The sequence below is a fragment of the Cotesia glomerata genome, linkage group LG3, assembly GCF_020080835.1.
Source record: "Cotesia glomerata isolate CgM1 linkage group LG3, MPM_Cglom_v2.3, whole genome shotgun sequence".
In the NCBI taxonomy this organism is placed as follows: Eukaryota; Metazoa; Arthropoda; class Insecta; order Hymenoptera; family Braconidae; genus Cotesia; species Cotesia glomerata.
This window is the reverse complement of record NC_058160.1, coordinates 16,549,954-16,570,226: the sequence shown is the minus strand read 5'-3', so window position 1 is coordinate 16,570,226 and position 20,273 is coordinate 16,549,954. Positions and strand designations below refer to the sequence as shown.

The 20,273-nt window shown below is 34.6% G+C and overlaps 1 protein-coding gene across 1 annotated transcript in view; it reads right to left on the bottom strand.

Annotated features, from left to right (window-relative positions):
- Positions 1–9,255: 9,255 nt before the first annotated feature.
- LOC123261103 (putative leucine-rich repeat-containing protein DDB_G0290503) overlaps positions 9,256–20,273 on the bottom strand; it is a 142,699-nt gene continuing 131,681 nt past the window's right edge. The window contains exons 2-3 of the mRNA XM_044722596.1: positions 9,697–12,680; positions 9,256–9,371 (exon numbers count right to left, since the gene is read on the bottom strand). Of these exons, the coding sequence (XP_044578531.1) occupies positions 9,319–9,371; positions 9,697–12,680 (3,037 nt within the window). The 3' untranslated portion in view covers positions 9,256–9,318. The remainder of the gene's footprint in view (positions 9,372–9,696; positions 12,681–20,273) is intronic.

Here is a 20,273-nt window from a genome sequence, read left to right as displayed (position 1 = left end):
CAGATAGACGGCACGCCTGATACCAAACATCAACGTCTGGCTTTCTCGGGAATACGGAGAAACGGACTTTTTCTTGACCCAGATATTGACGGGACATGGGCAGTTCAATGCCTATCTTTTTAAGATTGGACTGCACAGCACACCAACGTGCAAATACTGCCCAGACAAAATTGTGACCGGTTGAAGGACTCCAAAAGCAGTAATGATGAAACTATTGGCACCACGCCCTCCCCTGAGAGCTTAGTAACCTGCATGATCAAAAAAGAAGATAACTGGTCGGCTGTCGCAGCCTATGCGCAGCGTCTTTTAAAGGAAAAAATCGCAGAAAGAGACTAGTAACTAGGAGCACCGTTGTGAGACGCAACACGGACTGGATTGAAGTAATGCTTACGCGGTCCCGATCCAGTCCTCCCCGAACATCTATGGGGAAAGAGAGAGGAGGATGTTTAGTCGGTATTGTTCTCAATGATATTGACTTCCAAGTCCGACATACCCAGGACAAACATCTCGTCCTAGTATACGTAAATCTATTTGACCTCCTCTATAAAAAAAAAAAAAAAAAAAAAGACGTGCGGACATCATCGTAAAAATAGTCAGGAAAGCTTCTTAAGGCTTCAAGATGTCAAGATCTGTTGAAACCTCGATTTTTGGAAAACGGGGTGAAAAGAATAACTTTCCGACTTTTCGAAAGCCTTCGATTTTCTTAGCAGGTAGTTAAAAAGTGATTTTTTCGAATTACACGGGAATTTCTGGTCTGATAAATTTGTGTTAAAGAAGATATCATAGAAAAGGGGTATGTTTTCAAAATTTGATATTTTTTTGAACTGCGATTAAAAACATCTCAAAATCTATCTACGGAAGTTTTTTTAGGGATACTTGAACATATCCAATATTTGCGTAAAATAAAAAAATTTTCTTAAACTTTGAGCTTTGGGGTGGAATGCCTCGTGTATATAAATCATTCCATGTCAAATTACCTAATTATAAAAATCGTATCTTTTTTTTTAACTTCCCGCGAAGAAAATTGAAAATTTTCAAAAATCGGGAAGTTATTGGCTTTACCCCGTTTTTCGAAAATCAAGTTTTCATCGGATCTCGACGTTTCGAGGTCCTAGGAAGCTTTCCTGACTATTTTCACGATGATGTCTGTACGTGTGTGTGTGTGTGTGTGTGTGTGTGTGTGTGTGTGTGTGTGTGTGTGTGTGTGTGTGTGTGTATGTAACCCTCTAATAATTTTTCAACGGCTTGACCGATTTCATCGCAGTTGGCACCATTCGGAAGGACTTGGCCAAACATAGATTTTGAATACAATTTCGACCAATTTGAACCAGTAAATTTTGAGAAATCTTGAAAAAACTGCAAAAAAAATTTTTTTAATCGTCATTTCTTTGGAACAACTTTTGAATAACTTAACTGATCGGTTTTAAAAACTAATTAGCTTTTAACATCAAAAAACCACGTTGATAGTTACCAGCCCGGTCAAAATCGGTTGATTCGTTTGTGAGTTATCGTTGTCGAGAGAAAACTGAAAAAAGTGTTTTCTCGGAATTACTTTGAAATTTCTTGTTCAATCAATTTAAACCTAAAGATCCTTCGTGAGACCCAAAAAACTGCGTTGAATGCTGCCAACTGCATGAAAATTGGCTCATTTATTCAAAAATTATTGTGGCTTGAAAATTAAAAAAATAGTGCTTTGTTAACTCCTATCAGACTTTTGAGCTCGGAGAGCTCAAAATGACGCGAAAATTATACATTTTAGCTCGAAGAGCTCAAAAACGTAATAAGTGCAATTTTGAGCGCTTAAGTATGGAATTGGGGGGAAGTTGCAGGGCTGGCCTTTAAGGTCAACCGTTTCCCTAATGTTTTTTGCTTATTTTTGATTTCCCGCTTTGGAAATTAATAATTTTAAAAAGTAGGAAGTTATAGATATTATTCCAATTTGAAAATACGAGTTTTCATCAGATCTCTACGTTTGGAGGTACTAGAAAGCTGTTCTGACTCCAGCTTGACGATCGACTATGTGTGTGTGTGTGTGTGTGTGTGTGTGTGTGTGTGTGTGTGTGTGTGTTTTTCTGTAGGGGGGGGGGGAATCCCTTTCGCGAATTTCAGGCATAGCTGTTTGGCCTGGACATTCGACGACTCGACGCAGCGTCATACTAAAACTTGACACCAACACCCCTACTCACTACATCCTAAACCCCTTTTCTTCTCTCCTCTAATCCCTCATGGAAACTGCCGTCAAGCATTACTTCGTGAGAGGAGGATCTAGCTACTGCTCTTCCTTCTGGTGGCTAAGGTGTTAACTTCCTTCCTTCTATCTTCTGATATTTGCTCTTCTCCTTTCGGTGGAACGCAAGTCTGTGAGGACTTCTGTAGCAAACGTGTTGGTAGCGTTCCAGGCAGCTTCTGATGACAACATTGCTTCCACTTGGCAGTCACATGTTCGACTTGTTGCTTGAAATTGAGTCGAGCATCAAGCATTACTCCCAGGTACCGAATGTACGGTTGTGATGTGATCTCATGTTCTCCAACTTGTAACTTGATGGTTTCCATCGCTTTTCTGCTAGTAATGAGCATCGCTTCGGTTTTATGCTTAGCTAATTGCAAGTTCACCGTATCCATTCATAAGCTTATCCGTCTAAATGTAATGTCGGAGGCCAGATTTATCTCTTCGAGATGCTTCGCGACAATCACCACGGCAACATCATCTGCATATGCTACCACTTTCACTTCTGCTGGCAATGCTATTTCCAAGAGACCATCATACATGATGTTCCATAGCAGAGGACCTAGAACTGAGCCCTGTGGTACACCACCAGTAATATCATACTCCTTAGGACCACTTTTTGTGTCATATTTGAGGACTCTGTTTGTGAAGTAGCTTGCTACCATTTTACGCAAATACCCTGGAATTCGTTTCTCTTCGAGGGCGCGCATTACGCAGTTCCAGTTAGCGGAGTTGAAAGCATTTTGATGTCTAATGCATGTTCACGATCAGGTTGGTTGCATCCAGGGTTGACCGTCCTTTTCGTAAACCAAATTGGTTGTCTGCCAGGAGTGGATCAACTACTGCTTCTATTCTTCGGTGAATTATTCGCTCTAATATCTTACCCGCCGTGTCTAACATGCAGAGTGGACGGTAAGATGATGGTTCGTCAGGTAGCTTTTTTCCTTTCGGGAGCAGTACAAGTCTTTGGCACTTCCACCTTTCAGGAAAGACTCCTTCTTTGAGACACGCATTGTAGGTATCTATGAATAATGCCGGCACTGCTTTAATAGATGTTTTTTAAGCAATGTTTGGAATGCCATTTAATCCCGCCTCCTATTATTCCCTACACGATTGTATGCATCTGTTAATTCTTCCTCTGTGACAGGTGGGATGTCTTCAGGGTCAGACTGCAGTGACGAATAGATCAACTCACGTTGCTGAGGAAACAACGTACAGACGATTTTCTCTAGTAGTTGTGGACATGTAGGTGACGGCATTGGTTGAAATTTCAGGTGGGTCATAACTACCTTGTACGGTTTGCCCCACAGATCTTTCTCTCTCTTCGACGAGTTCCTTCCAACAGCGTCATTTGCTATCCTTGATGGCTCTATTCAATTCTCGACGGGCCTTTTCATACTCTGCCACCAGTTCTGCATGAGTTAGGTTGACGGTAGCCACGCTGAAATATTCATCTTCTTTTAAAACACTCTTTACGAAGAGCGCTGATGTTATCGTTCCACCAGTGTATCGAAGATCGATGATTCATGCCGAGTTTCAGGGGCATACAAGCGTCGCAGGCCTGGGTCACTCTCTTTATTAGCTTTTTTGCTTTCTCTTCAGCACTCCCTGTGGTAGTCGGGTCACTATCTAAGGCTACTATCAAAGTAGCTGGGTCAAAAGCTTTCACTTTCCATCCAACTGCGTTAGTTTGTCTGGTTGCTCTTCGAGGGTTCTGGCCAGTTGATACTTCCTGTGTGTGTATGTGTGTGTGTGTGTATGTATGTGTGTGTGAGAGTGTGTGTGTGTGTCTGTTTATCAACGGCGGTAATCTTTCAAAGGTACCGACAGATGATATTATCGATGGTATGGGATTCCCACTCACTAAACTCCCTCCCCCCTTCTTTTCACTTCTCGAACGAAGGTGTGAGCAAGACTAAATCGGAACCACGATAGCATTACTTCAATCCAGTCCGTGCTGCATCTCATGACGTCCGCTCTTGTGTTTGACTGGTTCCTCTCTGAAATTCTTTTCATCAGGCGTCTCGCGTAGACTGCTATTTCATTCCAGTTTTCTTCTCTCTATATCAACTGCCTATAGCTGCTTTGGTGTCGGTTCTGTTTTCTCCAGAATTCGCACTCAGAAAATATGTGTTCGATTCGTCGGTATTATCCGGGCAATTATTGCACATTGGAGTATTGAGTAGGTTCAGTTTAAAGAGGTAGGCGTTAAACGAGCCGTGGCTTATTAAGAGCTTGGTCAAGAAAAAGTCCGTATTACCTGATATCGGACGAGCTAGGTTTTGATGTTCGAGATCAGACGAGTTTTTTATCTACCTTTATCGCAGTTTTTTCATCTGTCTTTCTATTCCTTTTATGTTTCTGTCTTCACTCGTGCTCTCGCCTCGTTCGTGATGTTTCCTGTCAAACTCTGCCCTTTCAAACTCTATAAGAATGATAGGTGAGACTCTACTATAACCAGTTCATTTGCTTCAGACACCGTGTGTTAGGCCCTCGTCGTTGTATTGTGTGCATGTGTTTGTTCCATAGTAAACTTATGTAATCCTTCCATAACTTTTGAATAGCTTAACCGATTTGAACATACTCGGTGTTCGACAGGGCTTCACCAAACTTAGATTTTCAATACTATTTTACAGATTCGTCCGGTCAATTTTAAGAAATTAACAAATGTTATTTCCGAACCAATGTTTTTTTTTGCTATAACTTTCAAACAGACCCAAAGAACACGTGTTTGAGCAAGATTCTTATTGCAGAGCCTTGTGCAAAAAGTTTAGTTTCTAGCGTTTCCAACTACGTATGTACCATACACAAGATCGTCTCGAAAGAACTGAGTCAAGAATTGTGTATAACTTGCTCATGGTACAATAGTTTGTTGTTTTCGGATGCACTTCTCGCACCAGAAACTTGCAACAGATATTTGCAGATTAAATATGTCACAAGTATCTGTAACAAGACCCATAGGTAGAATTTGACGCTAGAAACTACCAATTCTTAGAGTAGTCTCATGCAAACCTTGTAAAAGATTGTTATATGGGAATGTAACAATCAATTTTTCAATTAACTCTTGAACATCAAAAATGACCTTGATTGCTATAAACTGCTTCAAGATCGGTTGATGCGTTGAAGAGAAATCAATGACGATAAATTTCAATGAACGAATTTTTTTCAGATAACTTCTGAATTTATAGTCTGATCGTTTATTTGTAATAGATTTCTTTAGTTTTCCAATAATACCCCGTGACTGCCGCTAATTAGGTTGAAATTGGTTGATACGTTCAAAAGTTATGGTCAAAAATTATCAAATGAAGTGTTTTTCTTTAAATAACTTCGAAATTTTTTTTGGATCATTTATGATGTCATAAAATGACTGTAATATTTTATTTCTTCATCTGGTCAAATTTCTTTTTGAGAATTTCTACAAAGTTCTCTTAAACACGCTAAATTCTGCCACGCACATTAAAAATCAGTTGATTAGTATGGAAGTAATTGCAGTTTATGTACATTAAAAAAAAAGTTTTTTGAATATACTCAAAGAGATCAAAAACTTATAACAGTTCTATCATCAAGCTCGGAAAGCAAAGAACAGCTGTAAAACCATATTTCTGAGTTCAACTTTCAGTGCTTACGACATAAGTTTTTCCAGATAAATGATGCGAAGCTAAAAGAATGAATTTTCGAGAGAGTTTGATAAAAATAAAGAACAGTTTAAAGTCAATAAAGGTCAATTTTTTCTCAATTTGAATCACAATCTACAGATGTTGTAGTATAATCCGAAAAAAAAGATATTTAATTAATTACTGTGAGTAAATAAGAGCAATACTACATTTGCATACTATTTGCTACTTTATGACTATTTTTTATGATTTTTTTTTTCAATTTTAGCGTTGTTACGCAATTTATTCGAATTTAAAATGTATACAAATCGAAAGACTTTTATCGTATTAATTTGTTTCATTTGCATAACTCCAATTTCGCGCGATTTTAAGCCATTTTCGGGGTTATTTTTCGCAATTTACCTAAAATTCGGATGGTGTACAGTCTAAACAGACCTCAAATTTGGATTCAATGCATTGAGGTAATAACCTTAGGTGAGTCTGATCAACGGTACAGAGCACTTTTATTTTGCGGGTTGGTGTTATAGATAACTTACTGTGCATAACCCTGTCGTAATTTACGCCTCAGGCTAGAAAGTCGGACATTCCAACCTACGTGGAAGAATGCGTCGCGAGTCGAAGATGAGGGTGGCAAATGCTGGTTGGGATAACTTACTTTTTCGCTGGCGCGTTTAATATTTGTAACCAAAAGTTTAAAACTTGCCCGTACAAGAAAAATGCGAAATTCCTCCGGTGATTCCGCAAGGACATTCTGGGGAATCCGTACTTTGATATACATACAAATTCCAGAGGAGTTCTGGATGAAATCGTAGAAAATGGTCATCGTTAGAACATAAATAAAGTAATAACATGGATTCGTGAAATCATAATATATTTATTATTTCTCACAAGGTTTTTCAGAAAAATCCGGAGGAAACTCTGTGGAGTCTAGCTTTCAGTCTTAATTCCGCAAGCCTTCCGGAAAAATTTTGGAAAGTATCTACCGGGATTCCTCCCGATTTTCCCAAAAAAACTTGAGAAGTCTGTAATGCATTTATCAACACATCATGATTTCGTAAATCCATATTACTACTTTATGTATTTTCTAATGGTGATCATTTTTAATAATTTCATCCGGAATTCCTCTGGTATTGATATTTGTGTCAAAGTATGAATTCCTCAGAAATTCCTGGCAGAATCTGCGGAAGAATTCCAAAACTTTTTCACACGGATGTGTTATTTTCGTCATGGAAAAATTAGTGCAAATGTCAAGCTGTTCATTTGTTTGTAGACATTATTCCATAAGAAAGAACTCACACTTCTTGTTTTTATAACAGGGCCAAAAATTTATAGTTTCGGTGCAGATACCCAAGCAGGAGCTCCTAGAGTTGATTAACGGGGCCGGGCTTGAGTCAGCATTGGGAAACCAGCTTTGGCACACCTTAATTGGCCCATGCTTAGGTCAAAACGGAAATCAATCTTGGCCAACCCAATGATTACCCAAGCCAGGGCCAAGACTGGGTTCCCCTGTCTTGGTCATTCAATAGGAACCCAGACTTGGGCCAGGACTGAGCAACCTAGCTTTGGCCGTTCAATGGCAACCTAAACTTAGGTCAAGACAAGGGTACCCTGCTTTAGCTGACCCAATGGTTACCCGAGTCTCGGTCACGACTGAGGAGTCTAACATTGGTCTTTCCAATGATTATCCAAGCTTGGGCCAAGACTGGTTGACCTAGTATAAAAAAGGTAGTGTTTATGATAGATCTTGACTCAAATTCATAATCCGTTTGAGAAGTTATGTTTAAAATCGACGTCCTTAATTAATATATATTAAATTATAATCGCTCGTTTGTATATTTTTAAATAATAAAAATTTGTAAAAATTAGTTAATTTTCATCGAAACACAATATTAAATAGCATAAATCATATAAATAATAAATCATCACGCTCTGTCATCACAAAGAATTATCTGATAAAGCTGATGAGATATGCATCAACTATTAGGTCGTACAGCGTAAAGGGTTAAGGCAAATGCGATTTTTAATTTATTTCTATAAATAACGGATATTAGGTCTAAATTAAGAGCCAAACGTTACGAATTTGCGCTAGCGCTATATCAAAAATAAAAAAAATAAATAGCAATTAAAAAATTCCTTTTTTATCATTTCAATTAACAACTACCCATCTTACATAAAATAATTCAACCCTGTCGTCGAATTTTACTATTTTATTTCAAAGGATTCAATTCATTCGAAATTGAATTCTGAATACTCATTTCGTTTATCATAAAATAATTAAAATCGGAGTATATTTCATAATCTACTTTTCAACTTCCCGCTAAGAAAATTGAAAATTTTCAAAAATCGGGAAGTTATTGGTTTTACCCCGTTTTTCGAAAATCAAGTTTTCATCGGATCTCGACGTTTCGAGGTCTTAGGAAGCTTTCCTGACTATTTTCACGATTATGTCTGTACGTGTGTGTGCGTGCGTGTGTGTGTGTGTGTGTGTGTGTGTGTGTGTGTATGTATGTGTGTGTGTGTGTGTGTGTGTGTGTGTGTGTGTGTGTGTGTGTGTGTGTGTGTGTGTGTGTGTGTGTGTGTGTGTGTGTATGTGTAAACCTCTCATAACTTTTGAACGGCTTGACCGATTTCATCGCGGTTGGTGTCATTCGAAAGGGCTTTGCCAAACTTAGATTTCCTATAAGTTCAAACTGATTTGGACCAGTAGATTTCGAGAAATTGCAAAAAAAGTGACAAAAAAAGTTGTTTTTTTTTTTTCATTTTTTTTTAATATCTCCGAATCAACTTCAAAAACTAATCAGCTTTTAACCTTGAAATCTCGCATCGATCGCCATATAGAGCGTCAGAATCGGTCGATGCGTTCGTGAGATATCGTTGTCAAAAAAAATCGAAAAAAGTGTTTTTTTGTAATAACTCCGAAGTTTTTCATCAGATCAATTTTTTTGTAGAATCTTTTACAGAGCTCAAGAAAACCACATCGATCGCCTCCCACCGCGTGAAAATCGGTTAATTTATTAAAAAGTTACAGCAGTTTGAAAATTAGAAAAATCGTGTTTCATCGAATTTTGATAAAACTTTTGAGCTCGAAGAGCTCAAAAGCATAGCAAAGCTATCTCTTTGAGCTTGGAGAGCTCAAAATAACACATAAATTGTATTTTTGAGCTCGAAGAGCTCGAAAACGTCATAGGTGCAATTTTAAGCGCCTAGGTATGGAATTAGCGGAAAGTTGCAGGGATGGCCTTCAGGGTCAACCGTTTTTATAATTTTTTTAGTAAATTTTATAGTGGTGAATAAGCCTGGGCTTGCTTCTGCTTCAAAACTTGGGCCAGGCTTTATTAAATAGCTTGAGCCAGTCTTGGTCAACAAGCTTGGGCGAGACTTGGCCACCAAGGTTTATACCCTGTCATCACTCCAGACTGCTACCAAGACTGAGCCAAAGCTTGTTTACAAGCCTTAGCTCTGGCCTTAGCCAGAGTCTTACAATTTTGCGCTGAGCCTGAGCCAAGCCTGGACTAGTCGTAATCTCTTGTCTGGGTATGAAGAGAATTATCTTTATGTGACTAGGCAAATTTTTTTCTCCGGATATTTCGAAAATAAATAGGAAATACTTTATAAATAGTGATATTTTTAATTTCGCATAGCTTTTGCAAAGAATTTTTCAAATTTTTTTTTTTCACCGAGCTATTCTCTTAGGATGAGACAACTACCCACCGAAATGTATACTAATTTTCGGTTTAACATAGAATGCTCGATAAATTAACCAAATCATCAAAATTTTTTTCGATTATACTTTTTAGAAAATATTAAAAAATTAAAAATTACAAGAATAAAAATAAGATAGTAAAATGAGTGTACTTGGTAAAGTTGGTGAGCCATCAAGACTTGAGTAATTACTCCGTTCAAACGAGGTTTTTTCATTAGGCCTTTCATTGCTAATCGATGAATCTCTCCTTTTTTGTTTCATTTCTGCTATGCTTTGTATACTTTCATCACTTTCTGTACAATTATGATTTGTAGATGACGAACATCCGACATGTTTTTTTTTTTTTATTTTAGCTCGCCGAACAGTTGACAAATCCCTTGGAGTTGCGGTCAATAATGATGCAGGAGTTATGTAAAACATTTTTATAAGATCAAGTGGTCGATTCTTTGGTATTGATACATTTTTCTCTTTCAGTTTATCTGCTACAATGTTTTTTTGAATCAGCTCGTTTTGTTTTGACGGTTTATGCGTTGATTTTTTTTGTGATCGTGGAGTTTTATTCTGTTCAGCCGTTTGATGACTATTTGAAAAATTTTTTGAATTCTTATCGATAGCAATGTCAAAATATTCTACTATTTCATTATTACTATTATTTAAACTACCTTGTATTTCTATAAATTCTATCAAGAATGTATTATCTTTATACGAAGTTTTATCATTACTCTCTTGATTATTTGAAATTGGAGTGTTGAGATCATAGTTAGCCGTTTCGATTTCTTCATTCACAAATTGGGATAATAATGGTGACTCTTCAAGAATTGCCAAAGATGATACAGTAACTTCATCAAGTTTCTTATCAGTTACGTTTTCAGCCAGACTTTCTTGATCCCTTTTGACAGATGTACTTTTCTTAATTTTTTTTGTAGTTGACCTCATGATTTTCAAATTTTTTGTCGGTTTTTCTTCCACATCACGTTCTATCAATAAAGTTTTATTTTTTTCCATTATTTCTTCTATCTGAAAGTCACTTAATTCATTTTTTTTCTTATTTTCATCGACATCAATAGAATCAACCTTTAATTTGGCATCGAAGTCATCATTAATATCTGTTTCCCCGGATTTTGATGTAGGTGTTAACATGACATTGCGCTTAATCAAAGAATTCAAATGCTCATCTGAATTCTCAGAACAAACCTTTTTATCTTCAATCTTTTCAATGTTCGAGCTCGACGATATGCTCTTGAACTTTTTGTTGTCAACAAGAAGCTCAGATTTTTTTTGGGAAGCTTGAATTTCCAGTGAACTTGAAGTATAAAGATTTTCATTTTCAAAACAATTTTCTCGTGAAGTTTTCGATAATTTATCATTACTTATTAAATTTCCAGTCGCTGAAACAGTATCACATTTGGATGATTGATTTTCACTTACCACTGCAGAACTTTGACCAGAAAATGAATTGGAATTTTCAAGTATTAATGAATTTTTTTTCAAATGAATTGACTTTTCGAAAGGGTTTGAAGCACTACTTTTTTCTAATGCAAGTACATTAGTGATTCGCTCACTGCCAGTCAAAGTCATCGATGTATGACACTCTAATTCCTTGATACTGTGTTGAGTATGATTGTTCTTTGAATCTTTATTTGAATCATCTATATTTGCATCAACAGTACTTTCTTTTTCTAAGATATTATGATAATCAGATATTCTCCGCGAATTTGAAATCTCATTTTGTTCTGCATTCATTTTTTCTATTGAAGAAACTGACATACTATCAACAATCGAGTTGGGTTGTTGATTATTATTATTATTTTTAATTACTGTGACTATAACTTCTGAATCACCATAATCCTTAATATTTGATGTTCTAGGTTGAAGTAGAAATTGACTGTTTGTTGATATTCTTTTTATTTCATCCAAGTTCATTTGATTAATATCCTGTAAAGGAAACTTACAAATCTTATTAGCAGTTTTCTGGCATTTATCAATTTCCAATTGTCCGCTATAATCTTCAACGAGATTTTGCAAATTTTTTGACACAATTAGTGATCTTGAATCTTCTTGCCTGTTTTTTGGCTGTGCTTGGATGAACTTTTCAAACGGTGGATCATACTGAGCTTGAATGCCTTGTTGATTGTTTGAACCCCTTCCACTTTTGACCTCAATGTTTCTTTCAATGATATCTTTAGAGCAAGTGTCAATATCTTCTGAGCAGCAAACGTTACTTTTTAACTGCACTGTTTCAATATTAATTGTATTTTGTTGCTGGGTATAAGTACTTTGTAGTTCGTGTAATTGTGTTTTTGATATCAAATTTTCTTTTATTTGTAAATAACTACTGTTACGTGAATGATCATTTGATAATTCATCTGTATGCTGATTGTTTCTTGATTGAACTAAAATACATAACGGTGGAAATCTACTATTGTTTTTTAAATCTTCTAAATTTTTCTCTATCTTTGTCTCTAAAATCGAATTTGTGACAGTTTTTTTGTTGTTATTATTAAAGTTATTATCCTTAAATAATTTATCATCAATTTCTAAAGAGAAGGAATGTTTATCATCTACTTGATTAAATTCACTAGACGTCAACAAATTTTCTTCTAATGTATTTTTAGCTATTGAAAGAGAAGTATTTTCTTCATTAATTTTAGCCTGCTCTTCGGCAACAAGATTATCAAGTAATTGTGCCTGAACTTGAGAAATTGCTGATTCATGTTTGGGTATGTAACTGAGTTGAATATCTGATGACAATCGTTTTTTCATTAATTTTCGAGTCATTCGTCTTTGTATTGTATCTCGCAGCCCCCTCGGTAATAATTTGGATTTTGAAGTATGTGATATTATTTTCGATGAAACTTGATGTTTGTCTTTAATGGAAAATTTTTCCATAAGAAGTTCCCCGGCACTTTTTTCATGTTTTTCGAAATAATTTTGAAGAGCTGCATTAGTTTTTAAGGATTGACATTGCAAGTGGATTGCGAAGTGGTCACGGCGGACGTGATTAGCTTGATACTGAGAGTAAGAGTTTACTTTATGTCGACCTGACATAATGCCTGGAGAGAGATGATGGTATAAACTTGCCGGTGATTCAGAGATCGTTGATAGAAGAGAGGCATATCGTAAAGGTGTATGAATTCTGAGGAAAATGTTAGGAGAGTGAGAATTATTCAAAATTCGAATAAATAATGAAATAATATTTTATTTATCTTTAAAGAATCTTAAAACAAATTGTATGTAAGTATATTCGGATAATTATACCAGCACACAAAAAAAGTGGCTTCTACATTTGACTGAACCTACGTAGGGTTACGTATTTCGATGCGCTGAATCCGAATTTTCAGTCGTTTTATCCCGTACACCTCTAAAATGTTAAGTTATTGTAAAAAACTGCTAAAAATCGCAAGAAAATGAAATTATACAGGCGAAAAATTTTTTTTTTATCTAAATTAAGTACGTTTCGTGTAGATGTCAATGCGCTGAATCTGAATATGGAGATTATTCAGATCGTCATATCTCTAAAATCAGATTAAATTGCAGAAAACCAATAGTATAAAAAAATAGTATTGTTCATAATTATAGAAATGAACTATACATGATTTCTTCCGAATTATACTCTAAAGTTAAAGGTTTAGTTGATAAATTAAAACCGAACACTTAAAGAGACGATGAGTGAAGACTCTATTAAATCATCAACAAGAAGTCTCAAAGCTGTCTTGCTTCATGACGAAAATAGATATACGTCAATACTAATAGCCCATTGGACTATTCTAATAGACTTACGGAAATTTACAGATTGAATTAGATAAAACAGAGTATTCGCAACATAAATGGAAATTTTGTGCTGATCTAAAAATTGCAACTAATTTTAGCTAAATATCGGAGTTTATAAAATATCCTTGCTTTTAATATTTATGGGATAGTAGCAACAGAAAAAATCACTAATTCAAAATTTTGAGCAAATATTGATCCAGGTATTCACAATGTTATAAGATCACCGTGAATCAAGCTGGGTCTTATAACTCCTGATATTATACGGTAAGACAAAAAACAGTATATCAGAACTCTGGACAGAGATGGCGATTGTTTCTAGTACTTAAAAAAAAACTTGTCGCGGAAAGTGATGCGAAGTTTAAAAAAGATATCTTAAATGGATCCCAAATTTGAACTTTATTTGACAACGCAAAGTTTGTTGAAGAAATCGACGATAGTGAAAAGGCAGCTGGGGTCAGTTTTAACTTTTTTTCAGTACGGAGAGCTAATCAAAGTCCGTTGTAAGACTGAATGAGAAAAAGTTGAGTTGTGGTAGTGTAGGCAAGTGCCCCCTTCTACCATTTTTCCGGCCCCCTCTCCAGAAAACAGAATATTGCTCTTTTACTTTAAGAAGAAGATGACATACGATTCAGATTAAGAGTACACGGCAAAAAACTTCTACAAAAATTTCCAAAACCACTATCGTAATGCTAGATTATACTTGTACTACCGGTAACTAACAAATATTTTAGATGAAAATTTCGAGTGCTGCCTTTAGATCTTTCCAATGGAAATAACAAATTTTACAATAGTTGAATTGTAATATTTTTCAATCAGTGTGATTGTCGGCCATGCACAGAGCTAGACTCCAAGTTTATGTAAACGCTGAAGAACATCTATAGTAGCTTACCTCGGATAGCGTAGAGGGAAAGTCTCCGGCTACCAACTAAGAGTTCTGGGTTTGATTCTTGGACGAAAATTCTGATTTGTTTTTTCGGTCACTGCAGAGGTACCAATTATTCCAACTCCCTTCCTAGAATTTCTCCCTTCCTAGAATTTCTCTTAAAAAAACCGACTGTCAATTTTTACAATAGTTGAATTATAAAGTTCACTAACACATCTTGTATAGTTTGGTCTATACTATTGGTCGTTTTAAGTCTCTTGCTAGTATTATGTAATGAATAAAATTTACGATAGTAAATCCTAAAAACTATTAAATAAGAAGTATAGTACGTTACTACAATTCTATGTAAGATAAATTACGATAAAAATCGTAAAAATTCCTTTAATTTTCTTTGCCTGCAGGGATTCAAGGTCAGCTGGTAAATGGTTAATGAATCATAAAATGTCTTGGGAAAAAATAAAAGCAAGAATTACAAAACTTCAGTAAGAGAATTGCTGAAAAATTAAATTTCAGATGCACAATGAATCTCATATTGCACTTTCTACATTCTTTCCTCGGCCATTTTTTTTTCAAATCTTAAAATCTACAGTGAAGAACAAGAGAACGATTTCATCAAGACATAAGTGAAATGGAGAATCGGTATCAAGGAAATCGGAATTTTAACATGATAACAGATTACTGCTGGACACATAAAAGAAAAATACCAAGAGAAATTAAAGAACGAAAAAGGAACTCACTGCGTAGGTCATTAGAAATGAAGAGAGTTCGGTACAAATAAAGATATAATATGAAATCGGTACAGTATAAAATTGAGGGAAGTCGTTTTTTAACTTCCCACTAAGAAAATCGAAGATTTTAAAAAATCGGGAAATTATTGTTTTCACCCCATTTTGCAAAAATCGAGTTTTCATCAGATCTCGACATTTTAAAGTCAGAGGAAGCTTCTCTGACTACCCCTGCGATGTTGTCACTACGTCTGTATGTATGTATAATAGGGTGTCCGTTATTTCCCAAGTTGATTTTTTTTTGCTGCCGCCACCTGAAGTTTTAGTTTTAACCCTAAAAAAAATTATCCAGCGTAAACAAGCTCTTAATTTTCAAGTTAAACCGTGCCCGTATCATGTAACTTTTCCCATTTAAATAACATGGGATTTTTGTACTTTTTGCATTTAATTTTTGATCTCCGACGCAAATGAACCTACAGCATTGATAAAAAAGTATTCTAATACAAAATTTTGCGTTCTACAAAAAAAGTTTCTTTGGTTTTTTCAATTAAAACATTCCTTTAAAAGTTATACGCAGTTAAAGTCATGTTCATCATTTTTATCATAATTATTTTAGTTTTATCGGAGTTTTTTGTGATATAATCATAGAACTCATTTATAATTGTCATAAAAATTTTATTGAATAATCTTATCAGTTACAATAATGGAAACATTGCATTACAACTAATATTGCGATAGATTACTAGTTTTTTTTTGTCTTTTTTTAGTCACGTTTCTTTGTTCAGCAGCTTTTTGTAGCGTTAGGGAAAGTATTCTTGTATTCACGTACAACTTGTATTAAATACTGTTTTCGGTCTTCTTTAGTACTCAAAATGTTAATGTAATCTTGAGTCAACTGAACTGCTTTTTCAGCTACATCATTAATAACTTGCAGATTATTTACAACATTCAAACCTTCTAAGTAATCATCATTAGTTGACCATCTTTCAACATCAAACTCTAAAAAATTTTTGTTTATGTTGAATCGATCAAAAAACTTTCACGAATTAGAATTAATAAAAAAGTCAATATCTTTTTTCTGTATGTTGATAATTTCACTGTCTGAGTTAACTATGTAGCATTTAAGGAAACCAAAATCCATATTTTCATGGCGTTTTAATGCTTCAATCATTTTACGTTTCATGGAAATTCGTATAGTTGGATCAAAAAAAGCTAGAGCAGCAGCTTAAGCATTTAAATACCACAAATGATTTTTGCAAGACCGCTTCAGAAAGTTTTTTATCAATCGTCTTATATTGATATACAGTTTTTACAAAATTTAAGTCTTGAGATGAGCCGCTGCTGCAAGAGGTGCCGTAAACCAAAATGGCACGTAAACAAATACTATAAATAAACAAATGTCCGAGAGACTTTGTTGTATTTCAGGATCCACCTCAAAAATGTCCCAGAAAATGTATATTTTTAGAGAATAGATCGCTTTTGACATCCAGCGAGCATGGTGGAATGCTCCTGGTTTATAAAATTTTATTTTATCAGCTTCCATCGTACCGAGAAAAATTTGACACAACTCCAAAAGCTCTTTATAATCATCACGAGGTAAAATTTCACTTAAAAAGTTTTTGATCGTCTCATTTGTTTTTTCAACTTTTGTAAACAATTTCTTAGGAATTTTATTTCCTGTTAGACCATTTTTATATTTAGTTTGATCAACTTGATTCCAATTATCTTGAAATTTTTTAAATAGACGAACGTTTGGCCCATCAGTTCCCGGAATTTTCGTCACAAAAACATAATTCAAGACCAATTCGTAGATGTGATGCCTACAAAGTAAATACAAAAAATCTTTTTGTAACAACTGCTCTAAATTGATTGCCGCTCCATTTCGATGACCAAGATTTGAAGCTGTAGTGTCGCAACAAATTGCTTGGATATTTTGAGATAACCCCGATTCTTGTATACTCTTGAAAATTTCCTGAGCCTGAGTAATTCCTCTTCCATCCGGTAATGTTGGTACGTTTAATATTCTTTCAACAGTCGTGCTTCGAATTATTATAGGTACTCGGTCAACCTTTTTACAAGATAGTCCATCAGGTATTAATTTTCCATCCCAATGAACCACCACAGCTCCAATCTCAGCGTCACCAAATAAATTTTTCATCCGTTCAGCAGCGTCTTTCCGAATTTTCGACCGACGTTCATTAAACGAAGTCTTATTTAGAATTAAATTATCAGTGTCTACTCCCACAGCTGATATTATTCTCACGGAATTTCTATAAGAAATCTTACAATTGTCAAGAGTAGTAACAACATGTTCCGTTAGAATATATATTGTTCCTCTCTCATTTTTCATTTCATAATTTCGTCCCTGTGCTTCAAACATTGAGGATGTGCTTGGCAGAGACATTGATGTCGATGTTTCGCCACTTAATGGTTGCTCCGATGTACTTTTTGCGCTCGGTGGTAAAGTTAGGTCTAAAAATTAAGTACAAAAAAATAGTTATATAGTAAATTTTGTTTCATTAGAGTGGTAAGTCGACATTATCAGATGTTGATCGAGCTTTATCAATAGATTAAGATGTAGCAGAATCAATATCTTCCTCAAAAACGAGTTTTTCTAAAATTAATAACAAAATTAGTAACTTACAAGGAATTCTAACTTTCAATCATTACATTTATTAATCATCAACTTACCAGGTGACTGAAAAGAATTATCACTTTGCTTAAAAACGTGTAAGTGATACTTTTTTTCTGTCCTTTGATCATGTAAAAAATCTGCCGTGGCACTATCAGCTGTATTTTGAGCATCGCCATGAGCTATATGATATAATTTTTGTAGTATAGACCGGTTAGCTATAGTATTTGTTATTATCATATTTACGTAATAATTACCGTAATATTACATACAACAAATAAGTATTAAAAATTCACGTAATAATTACCGTAACTCCTATTCTTTCCCGCTTCACAGCATTATTTATATTTGTTCTACATTTTTTACAAATATAAATAATGCTGTGAAGCGGGAAAGAACAGGAGTTACGATAATTATTACGTGAAGCGTTCTACATTCTCGTAACAGGATATTGGTAGGAAAGGATTGAGAAAGGAATGTGAAGAGGATCATCTTAATGTGAGTTTATAGAATATGCGAGAAAAAATTATTAGATAGCTCGGACTGGGATTCGAACCCAGAACCTTCCGAAGACATGTCGGCTACTCTACCATTTGAGCTATCCGGTCTATACTAAATTTCCTTTTCGCTTATTCTATATACATTAAGCCACACCGTCCATCTTACGGCAAGCATTTTTACAAATATAAATAATGCTGTGAAGCGGGAAAAAATAGGAGTTACGGTAATTATTACGAGAAGCGTTCCACATTCACGTAACAGGATATTGGTAGGAAAGAATTGAGAAAGGAATGTGGAGAGGATCATCTTAATGTGAGTTTATAGAATATGCGAGAAAAAAATTAATAGATAGCACGGACTGGGATTCGAACCCAGAACCTTCCGAAGACATGTCGGCTACTCTACCATTTGAACTATCCGGTCTATACTAAATTTTCTTTCGCTTATTTAATATGCATTAAGCTACACCGTCCATCTTACGGCAAGCATTTTTACAAATATAAATAATGCTGTGAAGCGGGAAAGAATAGGAGTTACGGTAATTATTACGAGAAGCGTTCCACATTCACGTAACAGGATATTGGTAGGAAAGGATTGAGAAAGGAATGTGGAGAGGATCATCTTAATGTGAGTTTATAGAATATGCGAGAAAAAAATTAATAGATAGCACGGACTGGGATTCGAACCCAGAACCTTCCGAAGACATGTCGGCTACTCTACCATTTGAGCTATCCGGTCTATACTAAATTTTCTTTCGCTTATTCAATATACATTAAGCTACACCGTCCATCTTACAGCAAGCATTTTTACAAATATAAATAATGCTGTGAAGCGGGAAAGAAGGAGTTACGGTAATTATTACGTGAATATCGTAATATTTACGTTAATATGAATCATATTATTCAATAAATCTATACAAATAATATTTAAAAATTGGAAGAAACAATTTGGGAACGTATTTAGTGTGCGTGGTTACAAAATATTTCACTTTTTATGAAATTCGTAAAATCTATCTACTAGGACTTTTAAAAAAAATTGAAGTACACAATGACGCACACCAAATCCGTTCCAAAATTGTTTCTGTTAGTTTTTAAATTTACAACAAAATTTTTTTTAATTTTCGAAAATCATATATAATCATATCGGTTACTTGGATTTTTTTATTTTTTATTTTATATCTTTTTGTAAAGAAATACAATTTTTTTTTCTTAATAGTCTTATGAACGTAGACTTGGCACGATTTTTTTCACAGTGAAACTGTTTTTGTTCGGATTTCAGTATTTTTTGTAATTATAACAAAAATTGACAATTTTAATTTAATACATCTCCGGTGGCAAACTATCCCTTTTACTTATAGTTCATGTTAAAGTTATTCTTGCGCCGCCTGGCGTGTGTAATTGCAAGCTGTCAAATATCTTTTTTTCACTGTAGTTTCCCATCTATTATAAGATTAGCATGCATCCTTATATTATTCAGTCTCTGGCCATCCGCTTTTTACATAAAAAAAAGTTAAAATCTAAAAATATGGGTCGCTATAGTTTGTGCTGATTATTTTTATTACTTTTAAATAGAAATTATAAAGATAATTGATAATAATCAATTAATACACGTCATAAAAAGCATGAATTACTATTATAAAATATCATATAAAAAAGAATCAAAATAAATTTGAAAAAAAATTTGTAACCTCAAAAAACCGTTCTGCTTACGGTATATACACACTCGGTAGTCTGACTTGAGAACGGAACTTGGCGCCAGACTCTATCGAGTCTGTTGATGACAATTCAGAAAGTGGGCCGCATAAAAAAATTGAGAAAATAATAATAGACATATAATTCGTTTTTTATGTTTGAAATTTATGTTTATTTTAAAATTGTGATTCGTTAGTTTCAAAATAAAAAAATAATCATTAAATAAAAAAAAAAGAAAAAAAATTCAAAATTCAAAATGGCAAAATTAATATTCCTACTAAATTTTAAGTATCTAGATTCGATGATTCCCGATATATATATATATATATATATATATATATATATATATATATATATATATATATATACTAGCTAACTCGGCAAACGTTGTTTTGCCATGTGAATAGTTTCTAGAGAATTTCTAGTGTAGAAAAAAAATTACTAACTTATTGGATGTGTATAAGGATGCGAAATATGAGTGAAAAAGGCCTGGAGCGCTCTGAACGATGAGGGAATGTTGTTTAAA